This window comes from Grampus griseus, assembly GCF_964374135.1.
Source record: "Grampus griseus genome assembly, chromosome: 4".
NCBI classification, from domain to species: domain Eukaryota; kingdom Metazoa; phylum Chordata; class Mammalia; order Artiodactyla; family Delphinidae; genus Grampus; species Grampus griseus.
In genome coordinates, this window is record NC_138997.1 from 102,038,081 (window position 1) to 102,058,947 (window position 20,867).

General features: G+C 34.1%; 1 protein-coding gene across 9 annotated transcripts in view; it reads right to left on the reverse strand.

Moving 5' to 3' along the window:
- Positions 1-868: 868 nt before the first annotated feature.
- The window catches only part of CPEB2 (cytoplasmic polyadenylation element binding protein 2), a gene marked incomplete at its 5' end in the record, with an annotated part of 64,043 nt that continues 44,044 nt past the window's right edge, over positions 869-20,867 (reverse strand). For all 9 annotated transcript variants that reach the window (XM_082653363.1, XM_082653361.1, XM_082653360.1 and 6 more), the window contains 6 exons: positions 869-4,833; positions 8,897-9,078; positions 11,037-11,151; positions 11,411-11,529; positions 16,456-16,545; positions 17,859-18,029. In XM_082653363.1, the coding sequence (XP_082509489.1) occupies positions 4,606-4,833; positions 8,897-9,078; positions 11,037-11,151; positions 11,411-11,529; positions 16,456-16,545; positions 17,859-18,029 (905 nt within the window). In that variant the 3' untranslated portion in view covers positions 869-4,605. The remainder of the gene's footprint in view (positions 4,834-8,896; positions 9,079-11,036; positions 11,152-11,410; positions 11,530-16,455; positions 16,546-17,858; positions 18,030-20,867) is intronic.

Consider the following 20,867-nt stretch of genomic DNA (forward strand, 5'->3'; position numbering starts at 1 on the left):
AAGATACAGACGTGTGAAGATGCACGATTTGCTTGGAGTGCATGGGTGACAGTGGCAGGATGTGAGGGGCTGTCAACATCAAGATTAGCCCATTTAAGGAGTTTCTGTGATGTCTTGTAGAATATGAGGAAATAGTAAGTTTTATCCTCTCTGGGATACCTATGTCCTCATAGGTAAAAGAAAAAATTGATTATAATCAGTAATTTTTAACATGTTCTCTAAAAAAGCAATGGAACCTTTCTTTCCCCGGGTCCCATGCTAAACACCAATTTTTATGTGAATCTCCAACTTTGTTCAAGTTAAAGGTAGAGCTGTTCTAGCCATAATTAGGCTGAGGAACCTAGATCCCAGGCTACTTATTCTATACCTTTCCTTCCCTTTCTCCCTCTACAATGTGGCCACTGAAGAACTCACAGACTCTATAGAAAATAAGCATAATAATTTTTTGACAAGTGGTTCCCAACTAGATGGTATCTGAGAAAGCATCATGGAAATTGTGCCCTTCGCAACATGGTAAACAGTTTTTAAATTTTTAAGTACAGCATCAATTTAGATATAGTAACACTAATTATCTGTGATGATTGTTAACACCCAAATTTCTATGGTATGTATGTGGGGCTAAGGGTGAGATGGGGAGGAGAACTGATGCAAAGGGTCTTTGGGGCCCAAATACTGAACTAGATGATCTCCAAGTTTCCCTTGCAATCCTCACACTAAAATACATAGTGGCCTGGGCTTCTTTATATAGCCTTGTCACTCAGCTCTGTAAAAAATATTTTACTGGTGTCCATGGATATTTTGATAGATTTGAACTAAAGAATAAGATTCCACAACTATGCCAATAACTTAATAGTTTATTAGTCAGTCAACAATATTACAAATATTTAAAAATTACTTAATATAAATAGTTGGCAGCAAACTATTCCATTACAGAGTTAAATTACCAGTACAACAGACAGACTGGAGATTTAGACACCTGGAAGATAACAATAAAATAAACTAAAGTATTTTAACAAAAAAATTTAAGCTGAAGGCGTTTATCTAGTGTCCATAAAAGCATGGGTTCTCTTTTTATTTAGAAAAAAATAAAAAACGGCTTTAACATCCCATTAGGAATATAAAATAAAATCAACTGAAAATATTAATTTGCATATCAAAGAACCATTTATAATTACAATCCAAACACTCCATAAACCACTTGTGCGATTCTATACAGAAACTGGGAATTAGAAACTAGTTGCTTTAATATTACAAAGATTTCAGCTCCAAAAATAATTCAACATAAAATAAACTTTAGCAATTAGTGTCATAAAATTATATATTTCCACATAAAAATACAAAATAATATTAATGACAAGAATATGAAAAATTATTCCAAGTATTTTACTACTATTAAAATAAAATAAAACCCAAAAAAACAAAATAGAAATATGCATGAAAAAAGTCTTTCCTTTTGTTAGCAAAACACTATCCAAAATAACTACAATCATTTACATCAGTACAAAGATTTCTGGATTTAAAAAATAGTTGCAATGACAAAAGGGGTATCTTTTCTGACAGTAAAAAATGACACTGTGGATAAAATCTGCAAAATATGCAATGAAAAAAATAAATTTGCATTAAAAAGGTTTACACTGTTATTTTTTTTATACAAACATTAGAAACAGTATTGCACATCACAACACAGAATCGAGGTTAGTCAGCCTTCCAAAATGTGTTATATTCAAGTTTTGTAGCATCTTTGAGGAGAGGCTCTGTGCAGCCAGATGCAACAGGGATAAAATATCAAGTGTTTTCCATACACAAATATATAAATGCTAAATGTTTCCTTCTTAACAAAAAGTGTGGATTTTTAAAGTTTTTTTTTCCTCCACAGTCATACTTTTGGGCAGCAATAAGAACATTTAGGGAACACAAATGAAGAAGCTTTGAAAATACAAAAATACAATCAAAATTAAGAATTTTCTACAAAAATAGTAAAATAAATATGATCTGTAAGTTAAAAAAAATTCCAATACAGTGTTTAACAGTTAGAAAATAAGAATGTAGTAAATAAAAGGAAAAAAAAAAGAAAAAAAAAGAGGTAGGGGGAAGGTGGGGAAGGAATAAAAGATTAGACTAATAAGCTTTAATTGTAACAGAAATGAAGGGAAAACAAACCATACATTTCTGTCATTTTTACCCATGGCAAAAAGGGTGTTCTATTACATTTCCCTTCATTTCCAATATTTATTTCTGTTTAAGAAGGGAAAGTGATTTTCAACATCTCCAATTATTTTCATCATATAATTTTAGTGTTCATTATTTAATACATGAAAAGGCTCTTCAATTTTAAACATTAAGCAGAAATTATGAAAATAAAGTTTAAAAATCTGCGAAATTAAATATCTAAATAATTAACATTGCAAAACTACTGATTTCTTTTCTAAATTCCAAAAATTGAGGTATAGCAAAGGAGATGTCATCAGTCAAAAAAAGTGTGCCATAAAATAGCTGACTGTTGGAAAAATCTCTCACAGAGATATAAAAATAGTGCATAACAAATGTCAAATGGATCAAGGTTGGCAGGGTTAAGGTTAGAAAAGAATACTCCAAAAATCTGGAGGATCATGGTTAAGTAACAAATAGGGAACATTGACAAATAAATTAGTAAAAAGCTCTTCTGAAAACAGCATCAACTTTAAACATTAAAAACTTGAACCACAACCACAATAAAACAGCAGAGTTAGACATGAACCACATATTTTTACAGTACAAAAAAGCACACCATAGACAACCAGTATTAAGATCAACACTTTGCTCACGTGAAGGATTGTCCCAAGGGGCTGCAATACGGCAACACCCTTGTAATTTTCTCTCTTTAGAGTCAAGAATCTTATTTCAGCATTTTAAAAAAAAACATCTACCATTGCTGGGTGCTTTGCTTAGATTGCAGAGTAACTCTTACATTAAAATATAGGGGCTAGTTGCATTAAAAATGCTCTAAAGAGAAAAAATATCACTAATGATATTCTAATAGTGTTCAGTACCAAAAGAAACTCATTAACTATTGCATGTTTCCATGCCACTTTCTCAAAAAAACTGCAAGCAAAGTCATTACCAAAATTCCTTCATCAAAATTTTTTTTTTAAAAAGCAATTCTTAACCATTAAGAACAACAATTTCCATGCAACAGTGACCCCAGTTTAGACAGAAGACCCCAATATACATAGGTCAAACATGTATGCAAGTTTAAGCCAGATTTCACCATTATCTTTAAGGTAAAATTGAATTTTATGCAACTAGCCATCTGTATATTTCCCCATCTCCATTTTGACTTTACTTAGGTTTACTAAAGTTTTGCATTCTTTGATAAAGTTCCTTTGTTTAAATATGGGCTTCCTGTGGGTCTTACATTTGGTGACCAGTTAGCAGTGTGCTGGCCATCTTTGGTTTATAAAGGATGTCTTAACCATGAACTATCAAAGGGGCTAAAATCAACTTTCTTTAAAATTCTAGTAATTTTCTTTTACTCAGTCTTTTATCTATACTATATCACTGCACATGAATTAGAACCGCACATCACAAAATTGCACAGGGATTACAAATATTACATCCAGTCTGCATAAAATCAAATTCCACTACCGACCAGATCACAAAATGGCTGCACTCTCTAATCTAAAACTAATTTGCATATTGTACACATGTAGGACTTTTTTTTTTAACTTGAAGTCACAATAATGCATGCAAGTTTGCTTTTTTTAAACAAATTTTATAATTTGTTCATGCTACCTAGATTCAAGAGAGCTTTTTCGAACATTTGCAATACCTCACCTCTTGTTAGTTAATAATTCTAGTGCATGCATATGGTGTATACAGTTAAGTAAACATGCATTTTTTTTCACATTCTAAAACTATGGCAGTTTAGGCCATATTGTGCTGCCTGCATATTATCTGCAATGCAGTGTGTCTCTAACGTTTTCAATCCCGTATTAATAGGTGGCATTTACACATAACACCTATATAGCAGCAAAGCTAATACAGCTTGTGATTAAAAATGTTTAAAAATAGCTAATAAATCAGATTATCTTGAGGTATTATTTCTTGCAAGTCAAAATGGAGAGCAAAAAAATCAACCCTAATTTTTAGTTTATGTATACACTGAAAACAGCAACAATAAAAATAAGCATTTGTAGCAGACATATTCCATCTTCACTATTATTTTGCTACCTTTGGTAAATTACTGGGGCAGATCTTGAAGTTAAAAACCCACGTTTAGAAATAAGTGCACGCTTCACCCACTATATAGCAGCAGACTGTTTGCCCCTACGCAAAACATTCTCATATCTAATTTTAACTTTACATATAAAAATAACTTGGAGAAAATACAAAAAAACATTTTATATTAACATGAAAATATCACAAAAATTAGTAAGCCTGAGATGTAGGGTTTTGGTGAAAAACAAGAGGCTTGTAGTGTTTTGGCTGCTGATAAAGATGCATGTATTGATAGCTGGGGTGAAAGCAGAAGAATGCACTTATTTCTTCTGCATGTCAGTATCTTCAGACACAGTAAGCCACATGCACCCTTTCTTTCCTTGTTAAACAGAGGCAGGTTTGCTATTCTTAGTTCCAGCGGAAGTGGATCTGACGTGGGCGATCAGCACCTTCCTTTACCAATGGCTTATGGAACTCACGTCCTGCACGAGAGTGGATATTTGCCCAACAAAACTCACAGTAATACTGCAGGCAAGTGACATTGGCACAAAAAAAGGGAGCAAATTTTCCACCACAGCGTGCGCCCTGGCATTCATCACACATCTGGTCATCTAGCACATATGGCTTTACCTCCACCTAGAAAAAGAGAGAAAACATATCCCATTAAGTCTGCTTCAAAAGTCACTTTAGCAATACTTTAAAAGGTTCATACAATGTTCTAGAGAAAAGGACCAACAACATTCAATGCTGAGAAAGCAGGCATCTTCCCTGGGTAATAGCTTCACCATACAGTAGGTTAAAAAAAATTAAATCATTTTGTTCTTGCACTAATCATTTTTTATGTTTCATGTTCATAATTGACCATATGATTAAATGAGTTCTTAGTTTGGCAATTTTATTGTATTTTGATATGTTTTCTTCTGAGAACTATAAACTGAATAGTATTTAAATAACTCTCTTTTCCAAAGACAAAAAATAATTTAAAAAAACTATAGAATCCTAATTGATTAGCAAAACATTCCACCCTCACCTTTCTTGAAGTAACATCTTTAAAACACCTGTGTGTTAATATTTTCAGAGGTGGGGGTGACTGTGAGTGAAAAACAGAAGGGTATGGAAGACAAATAGTATTTACACCTTTGTTTTCTCATTCCAGTGCCACTTGTGAGATGGCATAACCCAGCAGCCACTGATCATGGCAATGCGTCTCTACTACAGGTGAGAGCGATACCCTGCTTGTAAATAACTGGTACAGACAAACCAGAACTGTGGATAACCTTATTAAGGGTATGTCTAGACTTCTGTGTATTTATAAGATATGAAGTCAAAGTCCCACTGTGAAAGCCTGACTCAGTAGAAGACCTCAGACTTAGGTCAGCTCTGAATACTAAACTTTTTAACCTCAGTTTCTGTATCTGTGAGATGAGAAAGGCAATAGAACCTGCTTTATAGAGCTGTAAGGATTAGATTATGCAAGTAAAAGCACTGAAGATAGTATGGCACATGGCAAATACTCTGTATATTAACATTAGCTACTATTAGCTGCAACAGCCTTGTTTTCTGGCTTGTAATAACTTTATGAATGAAAGGTTACTACTTTTGTCTGACTGAATAGTGCCAGGCAGCCTAAGATCTCTGCCTTTCCTCAGGAGAGAAGAGAAAATTGAGTGTTTAAAGGGCTTGGTTTGCCCAAGGTAAAGAATAATAACCCAACAATTTCTATTTTGAATGTATTCTACTGAAATACTTGCATGTGTGCAAAAAATGAATATATAAGGGTATTTTTCTTCAGCATTATTTTGAACAAAAACAATAACAGCAAACTACAAACAACCTAGTTGACTGATGAAAAGAACTGTAAAACAAACATTTGATAGAAGGGTAATGAAATTATGTTTTTGTTTGTATTTGTATTTCATGGTTAGGGTTAGGATAAACATATTTTATATATATTGGACATTTTATTGTCCTAAATTGTATCTTTTGCATATTTTTAAATTCTAGATATTATTTTATGAAGCTAATCTACTTAACTCAAAATCAAAACTTCAAAGATGAAAAACTGGATTTCAAATTTATGATTTTAGAATACAGTCAAAACCTATTTGCGATTAATAATAATCTCTAACAGCTCTTGAATGTGTGAAAGGGAGTTTCATTGATTCTTCACTATTCTTATTTTCCATTATTTTCCCTTTTTCCCTTCAGAGGAGCTATCTATGATACACAATCACCTGGAGTCATAACTAATAAAATGATTAATAATTAATTAGCCAACTTGAAGTATATCACAATTCACTTCAGTAACTACCAGAAGTCACAGTGAATTACACTACTCATGGAATAACATATAAAATTTAAAACGATTTACACATTTGTGGTGATTGTTCTTCATGGCTATCAGGGAGATGAAAGTAAACTTCAAAGTGTTCATGAGCCTAAAAGGTGAGTTGAATAAACAATTTTAATTCCCTCCAAATAAGTATCCTGTGTATCTTTGGATTATCAGCTATAAATTTAAATTTAATCTGTTTTTATGGTTTAATAACTATATTCTTATTAGAGAGATGAAAGGTATAAAGATTAAGGGTTTGATTTTTTTGTATAAGCAAAACTAATGACTTGTAAAATATTTAAGGCTCAAATTCTTTCAAATAAAGTTCAAAACATACCTTAGTAGCACATATCTTAAAAAAGTAAACTTTTCTCTCAGGTAGTTTAATGACTTTTTAAGAAGGCAAGTGTTTCTCAATTCACTTGCTTTGTATCAGGGTTTCTCTTTAAGAATCAATATTTTGCCCCAAATAATTGGTCCTCCACTATCATTTTGGAAACAAAGAGGTATGAAGCATGACACTGCAATAATTTTTTCCCTTTGCTTCTGCATATTAAACAACTACAATTATATAATATGTAAATAACTTCCTCTGTGACCCTATCACCTCTCTGCAAAAGTAGGGGGTTAGACTAGATCAGTGGTCTAAAGCAGAGGCCCCCAAACCCCGGTCCGTGGCCCAGTACCAGTCCGTGGCCTGTTAGGAACCAGGCTGCACAGCAGGAGGTGAGCGGCGGGCAAGCAAGCAAGCAAGCAAGGGAGCAAGAGCAAGCGAAGCTTCACCTGCTGCTCCCCAGCTCGCATTACCACCTGAACCATCCCCTCCATCGCTCACATTGCTGCCTAAAGTATCCCCCCCCACCCCCACTACGCCCGTCCGTGGACAAACTGTCTTCCACGAAACCGGTTCCTGGTGTCAAAAAGGTTGGGGACCGCTGGTGCATGGCTGGACATCAGAATCACCCTGGGGGCTTTACAAACTACTGCTGCCCATGCTGCATCCCAGACCAATTACAGCAGAATCTCTGGGGATGGGACCCAGATGTCAAGGTTTTCCTAAGTTCCCAGGTAACTTTAATGTGCAGTGGAGGTTGGAAACTACTGAATGAGAGGAACTCTAAGGTTCAAATCAGTTAAACAAAATTTCATAGCATGTCTGAGTAAAAGCAGAGCCCTTTTTCTTAGATACTTAATTTTTTTCTTTCTTTATTGGGGGGGCAACATTTTTAGTAACAATGCAAACAAAAATGCCACTTTGCAAATGTGAACTGAACTTATGCTGTACGTCTTTTCTAAATGGTATGATTTGATAATTAAATTTTGGGGACTACTTCTAGAGTCTATGGTCTACGGGTATTAGTTAACCAGCTCCCCTGCCCCCAAAACAGTACAGCCTCAGAGAAGAAGCTTCAAGAAACTGTTACACTGGTAAAATAAGTACTCACTCAAGTTATATCTACGGTAATGGGTATAAAAAAGTTAATTTACCTCATATTTTTAGTATATCTCATCTGTACTACAAATGTAAACGTGATTATTCAGGAACTATTCACAGATTTTAGCATGAGATAGATTTGTAAAGAAACAATTGAGTTTTGTTCACTCCTTTCTCTTATTTTAGATGGTAATCAGTATTAGAAATTATTCAATAGGGTAGCTTTCACAGTTATCATCCATAACACTTCCTAAAAGTTCTTATTGTGATGACCTAAGCAATGCTACTAAAGAGTAAATGTTTTAAAGTTTAGGACAATCATCTTATATATTTACTTTATTTACATATTTATTTTTGCATATATTTAGGAAAATATACAAAATGTGTTTTTATTTTAGATTTTATAAATCAAAAATAAGTAACACTTAAGTAACACTTAGTGCCAAGCTCTGTTCTAAGTGCTTCTACATATGTGAATTCACTTACTCCTCAAAATAACTGTGAAAGAGATACTATTACTGTTTCCATTCTATAAGTGAGGAATAAGAGGCATAAAGAGGGTTCATTTGCCCAGGGTTACAGAACAAATGGTGGAAATGGGATCCCAAGTAGTCTGACTCCAGAGTACAAGTTTTTAAAACAAGCTCTGCCTCTATAGTTAAAAGGATATTAAGACCTTATTGGCTGATAAAAATTTTTGAACTGCCTTTAAAATTATATTTATATTTTGTGTATTATACCTAAAATTTAAAGTCTGCTCAAGAATTTTACATTTCAGGGATATTTTGATATAATACTCTTTAAGAGCTAAAGGAATATAGAAAAATAAACACTTGGTTTTTGAATTACATTATTAACTCTGTAGGGTAGTAAGCTTTGGATCAGCACCTCACGATAGGACTTAAATGATTTCCCAATATGCAACTTACACGTTTATCAATATCACCGTGCTGAAGCTGAACAAACCGAGCACTAATGGCAGCAATATAGCTCTGCTGATTGGAGAAAGCAACTCGACCAGCACCTTTTGGATATTTTAGCTCAGGATCTGTATCAATTCCTGCATAACAAACGCCACCATACAGCCGGTCCATGATCATAGCGAGCTCCACTTGAAAAGGAAAAGTAGTTCACATCAAATGGGAGAGAACACAGTAAATCAACAATTTTTAAGTACTTTTTTTTTAAAGTGAAAGTCTATAGGATAATGCTCTTTTCTAAATCTAATCCTTTCTCTTGTGTACTAGAGCTCACCTGCTCTCACCACAGAAGAACTGGACAACTCAACTGTCTACTGGACAAGTCATATTGATATTTAACAGACACTGCATCACTCAGTATGTTCTAAATGGCACTCCTGATCTTCCACCATCCAATTAAACCTACTCGAGTGAGTTTTTGCTGACTCAGTGAGCAATGGAAAAGATGAAGTTGCCAACTCAAGACCCTTGGCTTCATCCTATTTTCTTTTTTCCCCACTGTGTATGCAATCCTATGAACTTGATTTCCAAGACATATCTAGAATCCAATCTCTTTGCCTCCATCACTAACATCCTGTTTCAAGGTATCATTCTTTTTCATCTAGATCATGGCAATAGACTTATCTCCTTGTTTCTGCCTCCTGCCCCAAGTTTATTTTCAAAACAGCAGCAAGAGTGATTCTCTTAAAAATATAGCAGATACCAATGGCTTAACTGAAATTTCTCCTTAGGAACTCTGAATGGTGGCACAAACTAGCTTTCAAAACCAATACCACAACCTTCTTCCAACCTGCTCTTTCTCCAGTGTTCTTTATCTTCTCAGTTAGCGGTACCAGTGTCTACCTAGTAGCTTAAGACTGAAAACTGAGATTCAGCCTTTGCATTTATCTTATAAATATCTGTGACACCTGTTCACTTGGCTCTTCCACCACCACCACTACCACTAACCCAAGCCACCACTATTTGTCTCCTGGACTGCAAAAACAGGCTCCTAAATTGGTCTACGTATAACTACTCTCAACTTGACTCCCCTCTCCACAAGTCATTAACTAAACTGGTCTTTTAAAAATGAAAATATGATCATGTCTCTCTTTTACTTAAAAACTCTTCATTGGTTTCCAGTTGCTCTGAGGATAAATAACAAGTTAGCTATTAGACTTGTATGATCTGACTCCTATTTACTTTTTCAATGTCTTCTTGTATCTCTCACCTCATTCCTTATATCCTAGGCCGTGACTCTGGACTTCCCTCAGTCTCTCCGAGGCACTCTGCTTCCCTCCACTGAAGATCTTTGAATATGCTGTTCCCTTTGTCTGAAACACTCTTCACAACCTCCTACCACCTAACCCTGCTCCTTCTGTTCAATCTTTATATGACAGCTCAAAACAAGTATCTTTAAAATATCAGATTACAGCACATTTCCTTGCTGTATGCTCTTCTGTTCCCCTTAGTCTTTCTTTGTAGTAGCTATGTCTGTAAGTATTTACATGTGTGAATAGTTCTTTAACATGCACCTCCCATACTGGAAGAGGATGCTTTCAGTGATGGAAGGCGCTAACACACTTCACAAGGGTACACCGTATCATAAAACTTGCTTGTATGGCGGGCATTTACATCTATAATTATGTTCCTATATGACCTCTTCTGGTAGATCTCTGGTTCCTGATTACTGATGAACATAAGTTTATCATTCACTTATCTAAAGTGTCTTTAAAAAAAATCCCGTATTTCTTCTTCAGATATCAGAATCAAACTCCATAAAAAGACCCCAAATTCTCATTATCTTAGAGAGTTACACTTAAGAAAGTCATAAATGCAGTATTTGAGTGGATTCTTCTTACAGAGTCTGTTTGGAGTTAGCTATCAATATTGATAGATGAGTGTCCAATTCTCCAGTTCCTTAATGGTCTTAAGAACAATTCTCAGAATTTGTCTCAAAATTCTGTAGCAAGCAACTATTGGAGAAGGAGAATCTGCCCTTCACCCACCCAGCGGTGACATGTACACAATAGTACCAAATGTGTACCGAATCAATTCATATTTAAATGATTGTTTTAAAAAAAACAAAATTTGTTAACATTCTACTTACCAGCCCTTAATGGCCTAGGAACACCTCCAACAAAAATTGTTTTTCGAGGATCCAAAGGCTGAGAACCATCCATCACAAAATCACTATCACTTAAATTCCAAGGACGGATCTGAACCTATGAAGAAAATGACATTACTGTATTAGGTCTCACTCCTTTAATAGCTGATGAGCTTTGTGCCACTGTACTGTTCAAAATTTTGGATAGATGGGTTTGGAAACAAACTTAATATTTTATCCAGATATAATAAATTATATGAATTTTAAAAAATTGAACTCAAAATGGTAGTTTATTTATTTTTTCACTAATGATCATTTCAAAACTGTTTTTGGAAAACTTGCATTTGTAACTTAAAGTTTGAGTAGCATTTACTTACAGGTTTGTCCTTGATAGTAGGGCTGGAAACACACAGATAGAGTTTTCCATCTTCTTCAATACAAGCATCAATTAGTGCCTGAACTGAGCTCTCTTCTTGAAAGAGAAGGAATGCATAGCCTGTATTAACCATAAGAATGAGGCAATATGTCAAGGTAAGTGATTTCACCCCAAATTTCAGTATGGTTTAGAAAATACATGCCTTTGAAAAAGATGAAAAACCTATAAAGTAGGACTACATTATACTTTCTCTAGGAGAACATAATATCCTATGGAATACACACAAAAAGAGATACTCAGTAAAATAACTAGCTACTTTATATAGAGCACTTACTATCCGATACTGTGATAAGAGCTTTATGTGAATTATTTCATTTAATTCTCACAAGTCTATGAAACATTATTCCCAATTTACAGAAGAAAACCCTGAGGTGTCAGGTGGTTAAACTACTTGCCCAAAGTCAGTCACATAAGTAGTTGGTTGATTAATTTCAAACCTAGATCAGCTCTAAGGTCTCCTATGATACTGTCTTCTTAAAGACTGTGGCAGGATTAACCAGTTGAGCTTAGCAGGAGTTGAAGTTTCCTTCAAATGCCCTCAGGGTAAGACAAGTTCTAGAGCATACTTTTGGACAGGTGGAAAACAGCACATGTGGAAAGGCCCAGGAATTTCCATAAGTAGAGGGAAAATTCCACAATCATCCTGACAACTTCCAAACGATACTAAGAAAACTCCCTTAGGGAGGTTGGAATGAAACAGGTTCCAGGCTTCCCTGGTGGCGCAGTGGGTAAGAATCCACCTGCCAAAGCAGGGAATGTGGGTTCAAGCCCCGGTCCGGGATGATCCCACATGCCACAGAGCAACTAAGCCCAGGTGCCACAACTACTGAGCCTTCGCTCTAGAGCCTGCGAGCCACAACTACTGAGCCCATTTGCTGCAACTACTGAAGCCTGTGAGCCTAGAGCCTGAGCTCCGAAACAAGAGAAGCTACTGCAATGAGAAGCATGCACACCACAACGAAGAGAAGCCCCCGCTCACCACAACTAGAGAAAGCCCGCGCGCAGCAATGAAGACCTAACAACAAAGACCCAATGCAGCCATAAATAAATAAATAAATAAATTCATTTAAACCAAGAAACAGGTTTCTTAAGGATAGGTCAGACTTTTATTTTATTTTATTTTTTACATCTTTATTGGATTATAATCGCTTTACAATGTTGTGTTAGTTTCTGCTGTACAACAAAGTGAGTCAGCTATATGTATACATATATCCTCTCCCTCTTGAGCTTCCCTCCCACCCGCCCTATCCCACCCCTCTAGGTGGTCACAAAGCACTGAGCTGATCTCCCTGTGCTATAAAGCAACTTCCCACTAGCTATCTATTTTACACACAGTAGTGCATGTATGTCAGTGCTACTCTCTCAATTCATCCCAGCCTTCCCTTCCCCTCCTGTGTCCACAAGTCCGTCTCAAGGTGGATGAGCAGCAGAACACTTTTTGTCAAACAGCCTGGAGACTATGTTTGCACTTGGGATCCAAGTTCTTGCTTAGATTCCTGTACCTTTTGAAAATATGCCCCTCCTCCTTTCCTTGTGACAAGCAATTGTCAATTTTTAATCAAATATGATGTATCTAGTAGGCAGAACAGAGTTCATTATAAAAAGAAGGCATCGAAATTTACATTACAAGTTTACTGTTATGTGATTAATTCCCAGCAGCAGATGACTATAAATGACCTAACAATACCCCTTTTCCTTGACAAGATTTCTATGCACAAAACCTAGAGCACTGAAATCTAGTCCTAATGTGAAGATGTCTTCAATCAGGCCAACCATGTCTGTGCCATTAAACAATGGGAAGTAAGAGGTCATGTTTTACTAGGAATTCAAAAAACACAGCTTATTGCCAACAATGGCTTTTAGTGCCACAAAGGTCTGATGTGACACACACACAAAGTACTTCATTTTAATAAAATTACAATACCTGATTTCATAAATAAGCCATAAAGCCAACCTACACAAATAGAAACTTCCAAAGGTATGATTATGCAAGATTAAAACCACATCTTAGAACTTTTTAATTGCTAGAAACAATTTAAATAGGCTTGAAAAAATAAAAAAAAAAAGACTGGTTTTCTTTATGTGAAGGATTTAATTTTGATACAAGCTAAGGTTTTTTTATTTTAATTTTTTTTTTTATTTTTTGGCTATACCACATGGCATGTGGGATCTTAGTTCCCCAACCAGGGATCAAACCCATGCCCCCTGCATTGGAAGCGCCGAGGCTTAACCACTGGACCACTAGGGAAGTTCCCAAGCTAAGGTTTTGAGAGCTGTAATTGTTTTGTAATAATTGAGGGGATATAAGACTGATTTACTAAAATAGTATTTTAAAGTCAATATTTTTAATGTTATGTTTTTATGATGTTAATTTCTGATATTAATATTTTAATACTGCTTAATAATTTTTGTGATTATTATGGAAAAAATGTATCACAAAAATTAATTAAGCAACATGGCAGGTAAATTATGATCTAGCTAAGGCAAGCCGTTAAACATTAAAATACTCGTACCAAAAATACCATCTAATAGTTCTTTAGAATTTATTAGCACAAGCTAATGTTTACATAGGGTGAATCTTATTCACTGCAAAGGACAGGTATGTATAAGTGTGGCTCAGTATCCAATGTCTCAAATCATTACCTTAATTACAAGGTAGCTTTGTCAACTGAATGCTTCTACACAGTGTTTTCCAAACCATGGAAAATGATGAATTACATCAATGACAAAAATGCTTGAAAGCACAAGGTTTAGGAACATTGGTCTTTGGCAATGAGTACAACTAACTATAATGTACCAAAATAGTATAATTTGCCACTGCTAATATTTTTTGTTGTTTTTTTTCTTGTTTTCAGTTTGAGAAAATAAACTAACAACTACCACAAAAACCACAATAACAATGCAACAGCAACAAAGACAGCAACTATTCTGTTTCATGAAATTAGTGCCAACCTACCTTTCTTACATTTCTGCCTATGCAGAAAATGTGTATCTGTCTTGACAAAAACTAATTCTAATACCTTTCTAAAATTATATTTCAACTCCTGCCTGGAACTCTATTGAACAACTTTTTAATCTATCTAAATTGCACAGTATCTTTTAGATTTAGTTCAAAATTTCTCAATGAAGCTTTCCCCCACCTACTTCAGGTCAAAGGATAAACTATCCTACAGTATTTATAGTTGTATATATCATTTATTAGGCAACTATCAACCCATGAATTACTGAGAATACAAAGATGAGTAAAGACACAGTCTGAGAGATTAATGGAAGAATCTGACATTAATAAAATAAAAGCATATTTATAAAATTGTAAAACTGTAATATTGCAACTGTGAGGAGTGCTCTGAAAGGGCACAGTTCTAGAAGGGCCTACAATAGGAGGATTTGACCTCATTAGGTGGGTCCTTAACAGTTTCCCACCAGCAACAGATATTTAAGCTGAGAAAAGTAGGAGATATACAGATGAAGAGGCAGGGAAAGCCTTCAGGTCCAGAGAACAACAAACATAAAAGTCCTGAGGCAGGAGAGAGCAAGGCCAGTTTGCAGAGCTAGAAAGAAACAAGAAGCAATACTGGGAGAAGGAATGGGATGGGGAGGGCTGGCAGGGAGAATGCATTTTTGCCTTTATCCTAACAATAAGAGAAACCACTGATGGGTTTTAAGCTGGAAGCAAGGAGTAGCACCATCAGATTGTTTTCACAGATATTACTCTAGCTATGCTGTGGGAGAAAAACTGGAGATAGCCAGAAATGTGGACAGACTAGTCATACACCTGAAATAGTCCAGACAAGGGATGATGGTAATTTAGTCAGGAACATTAGAAACCAACAGGCATTTTTATTGAACACTCAGTAAAATAACTGTATAAAAGGACAAGATCATAACACTGAACAACAGATTAAAACTAAGCTAAGAAATGAACATCTACATCAATATGGAGCTAATTTTCTCTCTACACCAAGGATTCAGGACCTCCAGGTCCAGTAAGTTCCAAAATCATGTGAAAATTTAGAGTATATGGAAACAGGTCCATATCTCTAACTAGACTCTCATGGAGGTCTGGGATCTAGAATCTCTGATTCAAAGGATTCTGTAAGTATAAGATCTAAAGGTATTAAAAAAAAATCACCACATTATTCCATTTCTCTAAGGAACTACATAAACCACTAATGAAGTTCTATAATTCTCAATGACAAAAAGTAGAGACGGCTCATATAATTTATCACCAGAATTCCTTAGCTAGTTTTTGTATGCCAATAACTCTTAACATGTTTCCTTTCCTGGAGCCAAAATCAGATTATTCAATAGATCTACTGGAGTCTTTTTTCCAGGCTTGAAAATCCACTCAGCCATGAGAATAGTGTGTTTTTTCATTTCTAAAATTACATTTCAATAATATTCAAAGTAAAGTCTTAGTCTTTCAACCTCCCCTTTCTTTTATTCACTTCAGAGAATGTGCCATTAGCAATCTGACTGACTGGATTCATGTTCACTTCTCTCCCCTTGCCTCCCCTCCCCACTCGGGCGGGTGAGGTGATCCTTCCTGTTCCCACTGACTGTAGCATTGCTTTGCTCAAATGAATGTGCACTCAATTTGTGATTCTTGTCCTCTAGTGACCAGTCACAGTAGTATCCTGGCAATATGTAAGTAACACAACTAGGCATCCTCTGCACATTTTATCTCTTTATGTAGTTGAGTTTTTTTCTGACCATTCATTTTCTTCTCTATCTGAATTCATCAACAGAGTATATACTGCTCTCTTGTTATCTGCTATTATCTGGAACACTTATGTATATCTTACAATACTTAAAATAGTCATAGGTTTATATTTTATTCTCACTTCACACATTTCTTAATTTCACTGATCAGAGAAACTTTATTATATGTCTGTACCCAAGTTACTTAGAATGATACTTTAGGCAGAGAAAATTAGCTCTCATATAACTTATTCCCTAGCAAATATTAACAAAAAAATCTCTTACCTTTTGGTGGAAAATAGGACTTGCTTTCTGCTTTATGAGGCCAATCTACTACCAAAGGCCCAAATCTTCTGAAGCTAGCAGTTATTTCATCTTAAAAAAGTACAATAATATGCATTAGGAATCAGTTTTAATGATTCATTCTAAAAAACTCCTATATTTTATACGTTATTTTAAAGATTTAAAAATTTAAAGTACCAAATAGCCTAAGATAAACTAGAATATAAATACTAGAAACATGTCTAATATCCTCACTAAAATGATACATAAATCTTAATAGCTATTTTAATCAAAATAGTTTTTAAGTAGCACATTGGCTAGAATAATCAATTCAGTGTGACTTCTAAAATTTTATATACTAATGTATGGACACTAATGGATTTATAGTATAGCAAATCATAAATATCACTGGCTTGAAAAACATGCCAACATTATATCAAGTTAAAGATCCATAAAGAGATCCATTACTGCTTGATAAAGTAAAATATTATAGGAAAAAAGGGCTGCTGAAACAAGACATGTAAAGCTATAATATTTCTAAAATATACTAGGGTCTGATACATGCCAGGCAGTTTCACTGAAAGACATACAGGTCACATCCAATGACATGTTCTAGGTTATTTTATCCCATGGAAACTTTATTATACTGATTAATACATAGAATAAGTTTGTGGATATTTGAATCACAACTGAAAAAATTCCCAAAATGTAGCAATATATTCTCTATTAGTAAGTTGTGAATGACAGTGGCAGATTTCCCACAGCTTTGCAAATATTAGTTTCTGTATTTTTAATCTTGAATTATTTTTCTTGTTATTATTACACATGATAATTTTTACATATGCTTATTAGTCTTTGTATAACCTAAATTTCCTGTTTATGTACTGTTTTCATTATTTGCTTGGGTTTTATAGCCTCTTTTCTTATGTGTTTCTAAAAGCACATTTATACTTAAAGAAATTGAATTTTTAACTGTCATGCATTACAGGTAAAGTTTTGTGGTTGGTTACCTTTAATTCACTGTGTGTGTGTGTGCGTGCGTGCATGCATGTGCGTGTGCATGCATGCATGTTATAGTCATACAAAAAGTTTTAAATAAATACATAAAAAAGTTTAATGTATTCAAATATGTTCTATATTTAAAAACATAAGTGGGAGATGAACTAGATGAAAATCTTATTTACAAAAAATTCTCACAATAATAATATGCATAAGATATAAACTAAAGAAACAAACTTAAAAAAGTTATTTGTTCAATTATCTTTATATTTCAACAGGTGACAAAATATTTAAACAGAGATAGATATCCATTTTAACTGAAAATCTCTAGAGGTAAAAAAAACTCCATATCCCCATTCACATTATATTTCAGGTTTGTTTTTTTATATGCCAAATCATCATTTTACCTTCATCAATATCTGGAGGAAGACCACCAACAAAAACTTTTCGAGAGAAACGTTCTATTCGCTCTCCATTTTGATGAGCTGAGTAACATGTGGGTGAATTTAAAACACCAACTTGATCATTATGACCATCATCCAGCAAGCCATCATCTATTGGAAAGAGGGAAGAACGACCTAAAATATAAGAACAAATATAACTTGAATCTCGGATCTAAGAAAATGATAAATTAAAGTCAGGCATAAAAAGAGCAACAACAAATTCAAAGGCTTAAAATTGAAGGCGACATAGGCATAAAAAAATTAAGGAAAATTCAGAGAGTTTAAAGGTTTAATTACCTAGATTCAAGAGAGAAGTTGTCTGAGGAATGACTTAGAAATAAACATGGTCATATGACAACAATTACATCACAAACAAACACTAAATCACTTCAATTTCTTATGGAAAGCAGCAAGAATCTGATGTATGGGGATGGGTAGACTGGATGTGTAACCTTTTAGAAGAAAGGTTTTAGGAGAAACCTTTTAGAAATTGGTGGCAGAAAGAAATGGCACAGACTAAACAGATAAGAAGACATTAAAAACCACTTGCAGACTACAGTAAGTAAGGACAAAAGCACCAAGTAATACTTGCATATAAGACCTTGAATTAATTTACTGCATGTGTAAATATGCACACATTTACATACATATGTGTAAATATGTGCTTCTGCACATATGCAAAACAGAAAAAGGCACCCCCTCTAGGACTTCAGTCCCCATCTGAGCCCACCCTCATATGGGCACAGCCTGTATAATCCTCTGTAGCAATCCTGATGCTAGACTCTGTGGCCTGCATACAGTTGGGGTTGAGGTGAGAAGGAAGGGGCTACATGTCTGTGAACTATAGCTAGCTAGATGTTAGAAATAAGAATTTTAATTTTATAAAACCAAAATCAGGGAGAAAGATCATATTTGGTATAGGAAACAAATTATTCTGCAGATTCAAATTCAGTTTAAGTAAGATGTTCTGAAAGATACCCACGTTCACTGAGTAACTCTGGATATTTAGCTTTCCCAATACCTTTGCTATCAGGAATAAGGACCAATGAGAAAAAAACGTCAATATTCTTTGTGATCAATGGAAAGAAAGCTCTTCAAAATGAAACTATTTTCCTTAAAATGAACCTCATCAAGAGCCATCAAAAGTAATATTAATTATGAATAACTGTTTCAACTTTCTATGGTTGGACTTTAAGTAAATAATTGTATATTTTAAAAGGAATAAGATGAGGTAGAGAAACAACATGCACATTAACTAGTTTTTGATTAAAATGGCAAATCCAAATTTTATACTTATTTCAGACATGGCAATACTTAAGTATAAATATCGAATGCAGTGACAAAGAAAATCACTACATAAGCAATGTCACACAAGTGACCCAAAATGACTTAAAATTTTTTCTTAACTATAATATTGTAAGAATATTCATTATATATTAATGAATTATTCTATATTTCTAATTATAATAAATACTACAGTTAGTAAAATAACTATCAAAATCTATAATCTATATGTCTAGAATCTATTAACCAAAGTTCAGCTGAATGAAGGATGTAATGGAAAGGCTAGGAATATGTCACATACTGGCCATACTAACAAGAATCTTCATTGTTGGAAAATCATGACCACTTTCCTTCTAGAAGCCATAAAAGTTATAGAGTTAAATACCCGTTTAAAAGAGGAGTTAACTAAATATATATCACCAACAAAAATATTTTTTACCTTTCCAATTATCCTCCCCTATAACCCAAATCAACATGGCAATAAAAGGAGAACCAGTTAATAATTATGTTTTCCATGTACTTTAAACATACTTTCTAAGAATGATCCATGAAAATGACTGGCAGTAAAGGTAAAATTATATGTGTTGAGAAAAGTAGAGTTTGATCATAAAGTGATTTGGACTAAAATATTTACAACAGTTTTCAACCAAAATTAAATTACCTTTCTCCTTTTTTGCTCTGAAACTAGGCTATATTTTCAGGTTTTACACCTCAAAAGAATGAAATTGACTGATAATGAAATCACAATATAAAATCTGTGGGATGTAGCAAGAGCTACTTACTTAGAGGAAAATTTTCATACTTACAGGGAATTTTATAGTTTTAAATGCATATTAGAAAATAAGAAATACTTAAATAATCCTAGTTTCTGCCACGAAGAGATAGAAAAATAATAAATTAAATACAAAAAGAGTAGCATCAAGGAAATGAAAAAAGTAAAATCAATGACACAGAAAACTAACATTAAAAAAAGAGTCAATAAAGGCAAACGTTGGCTCTCTGAACACTTAAAAAATCGATATACTTCTCAGTAAAGTTCATCAAGTTCATGAATAAAAAAGAAAACTAAAATTACCAGGAGAGGAAAAGAAAACATTTGTACAAAATTAGTCAATTTATAGCTTAAAGCTGAGCATGGTTCTTTGATATCAATGTATATCTATACTTTTATGTACTGATTGTTGTTTTAAAAATAAAAGCAAACACAAAACAAACTATTATTATTAAGAATGAATATTCCTCCCATCCTCAAGATCCTAGCAGCCACTCTACTGGGTTAAATAACCCACCAGTGTGATGGTATGATTTTTATTTCATATGCAAGGATTAAAAAAACTATCAAAACAACAAAAGTAGGTCCAGGACTGATCTCTCTCAGGCACCATCTGTTTAATCAGACAGAATCACTATCACACATGTTTCTCCAAAGAACTGAGACAGGAGCTATAAGGTACATTTGTTACTTAAAAGCATTTTGCCCCAATAATAGGTTTGTCCTTTTCTCACAGAGAATGAATAAGGTATTTAATTTAAACAACCAATTAAAATCTAGTACCCTGTATGTCTTTGTAAATTAATGTCTAGACATAATATATTTACTTTATAATTAAGTTCACTAAAATTCTGTTTCTTTTAAAAATTGCTATGTCTGGGTATAAGTATAGAGTAGGTAAGTCAGTCTCTTTGAGG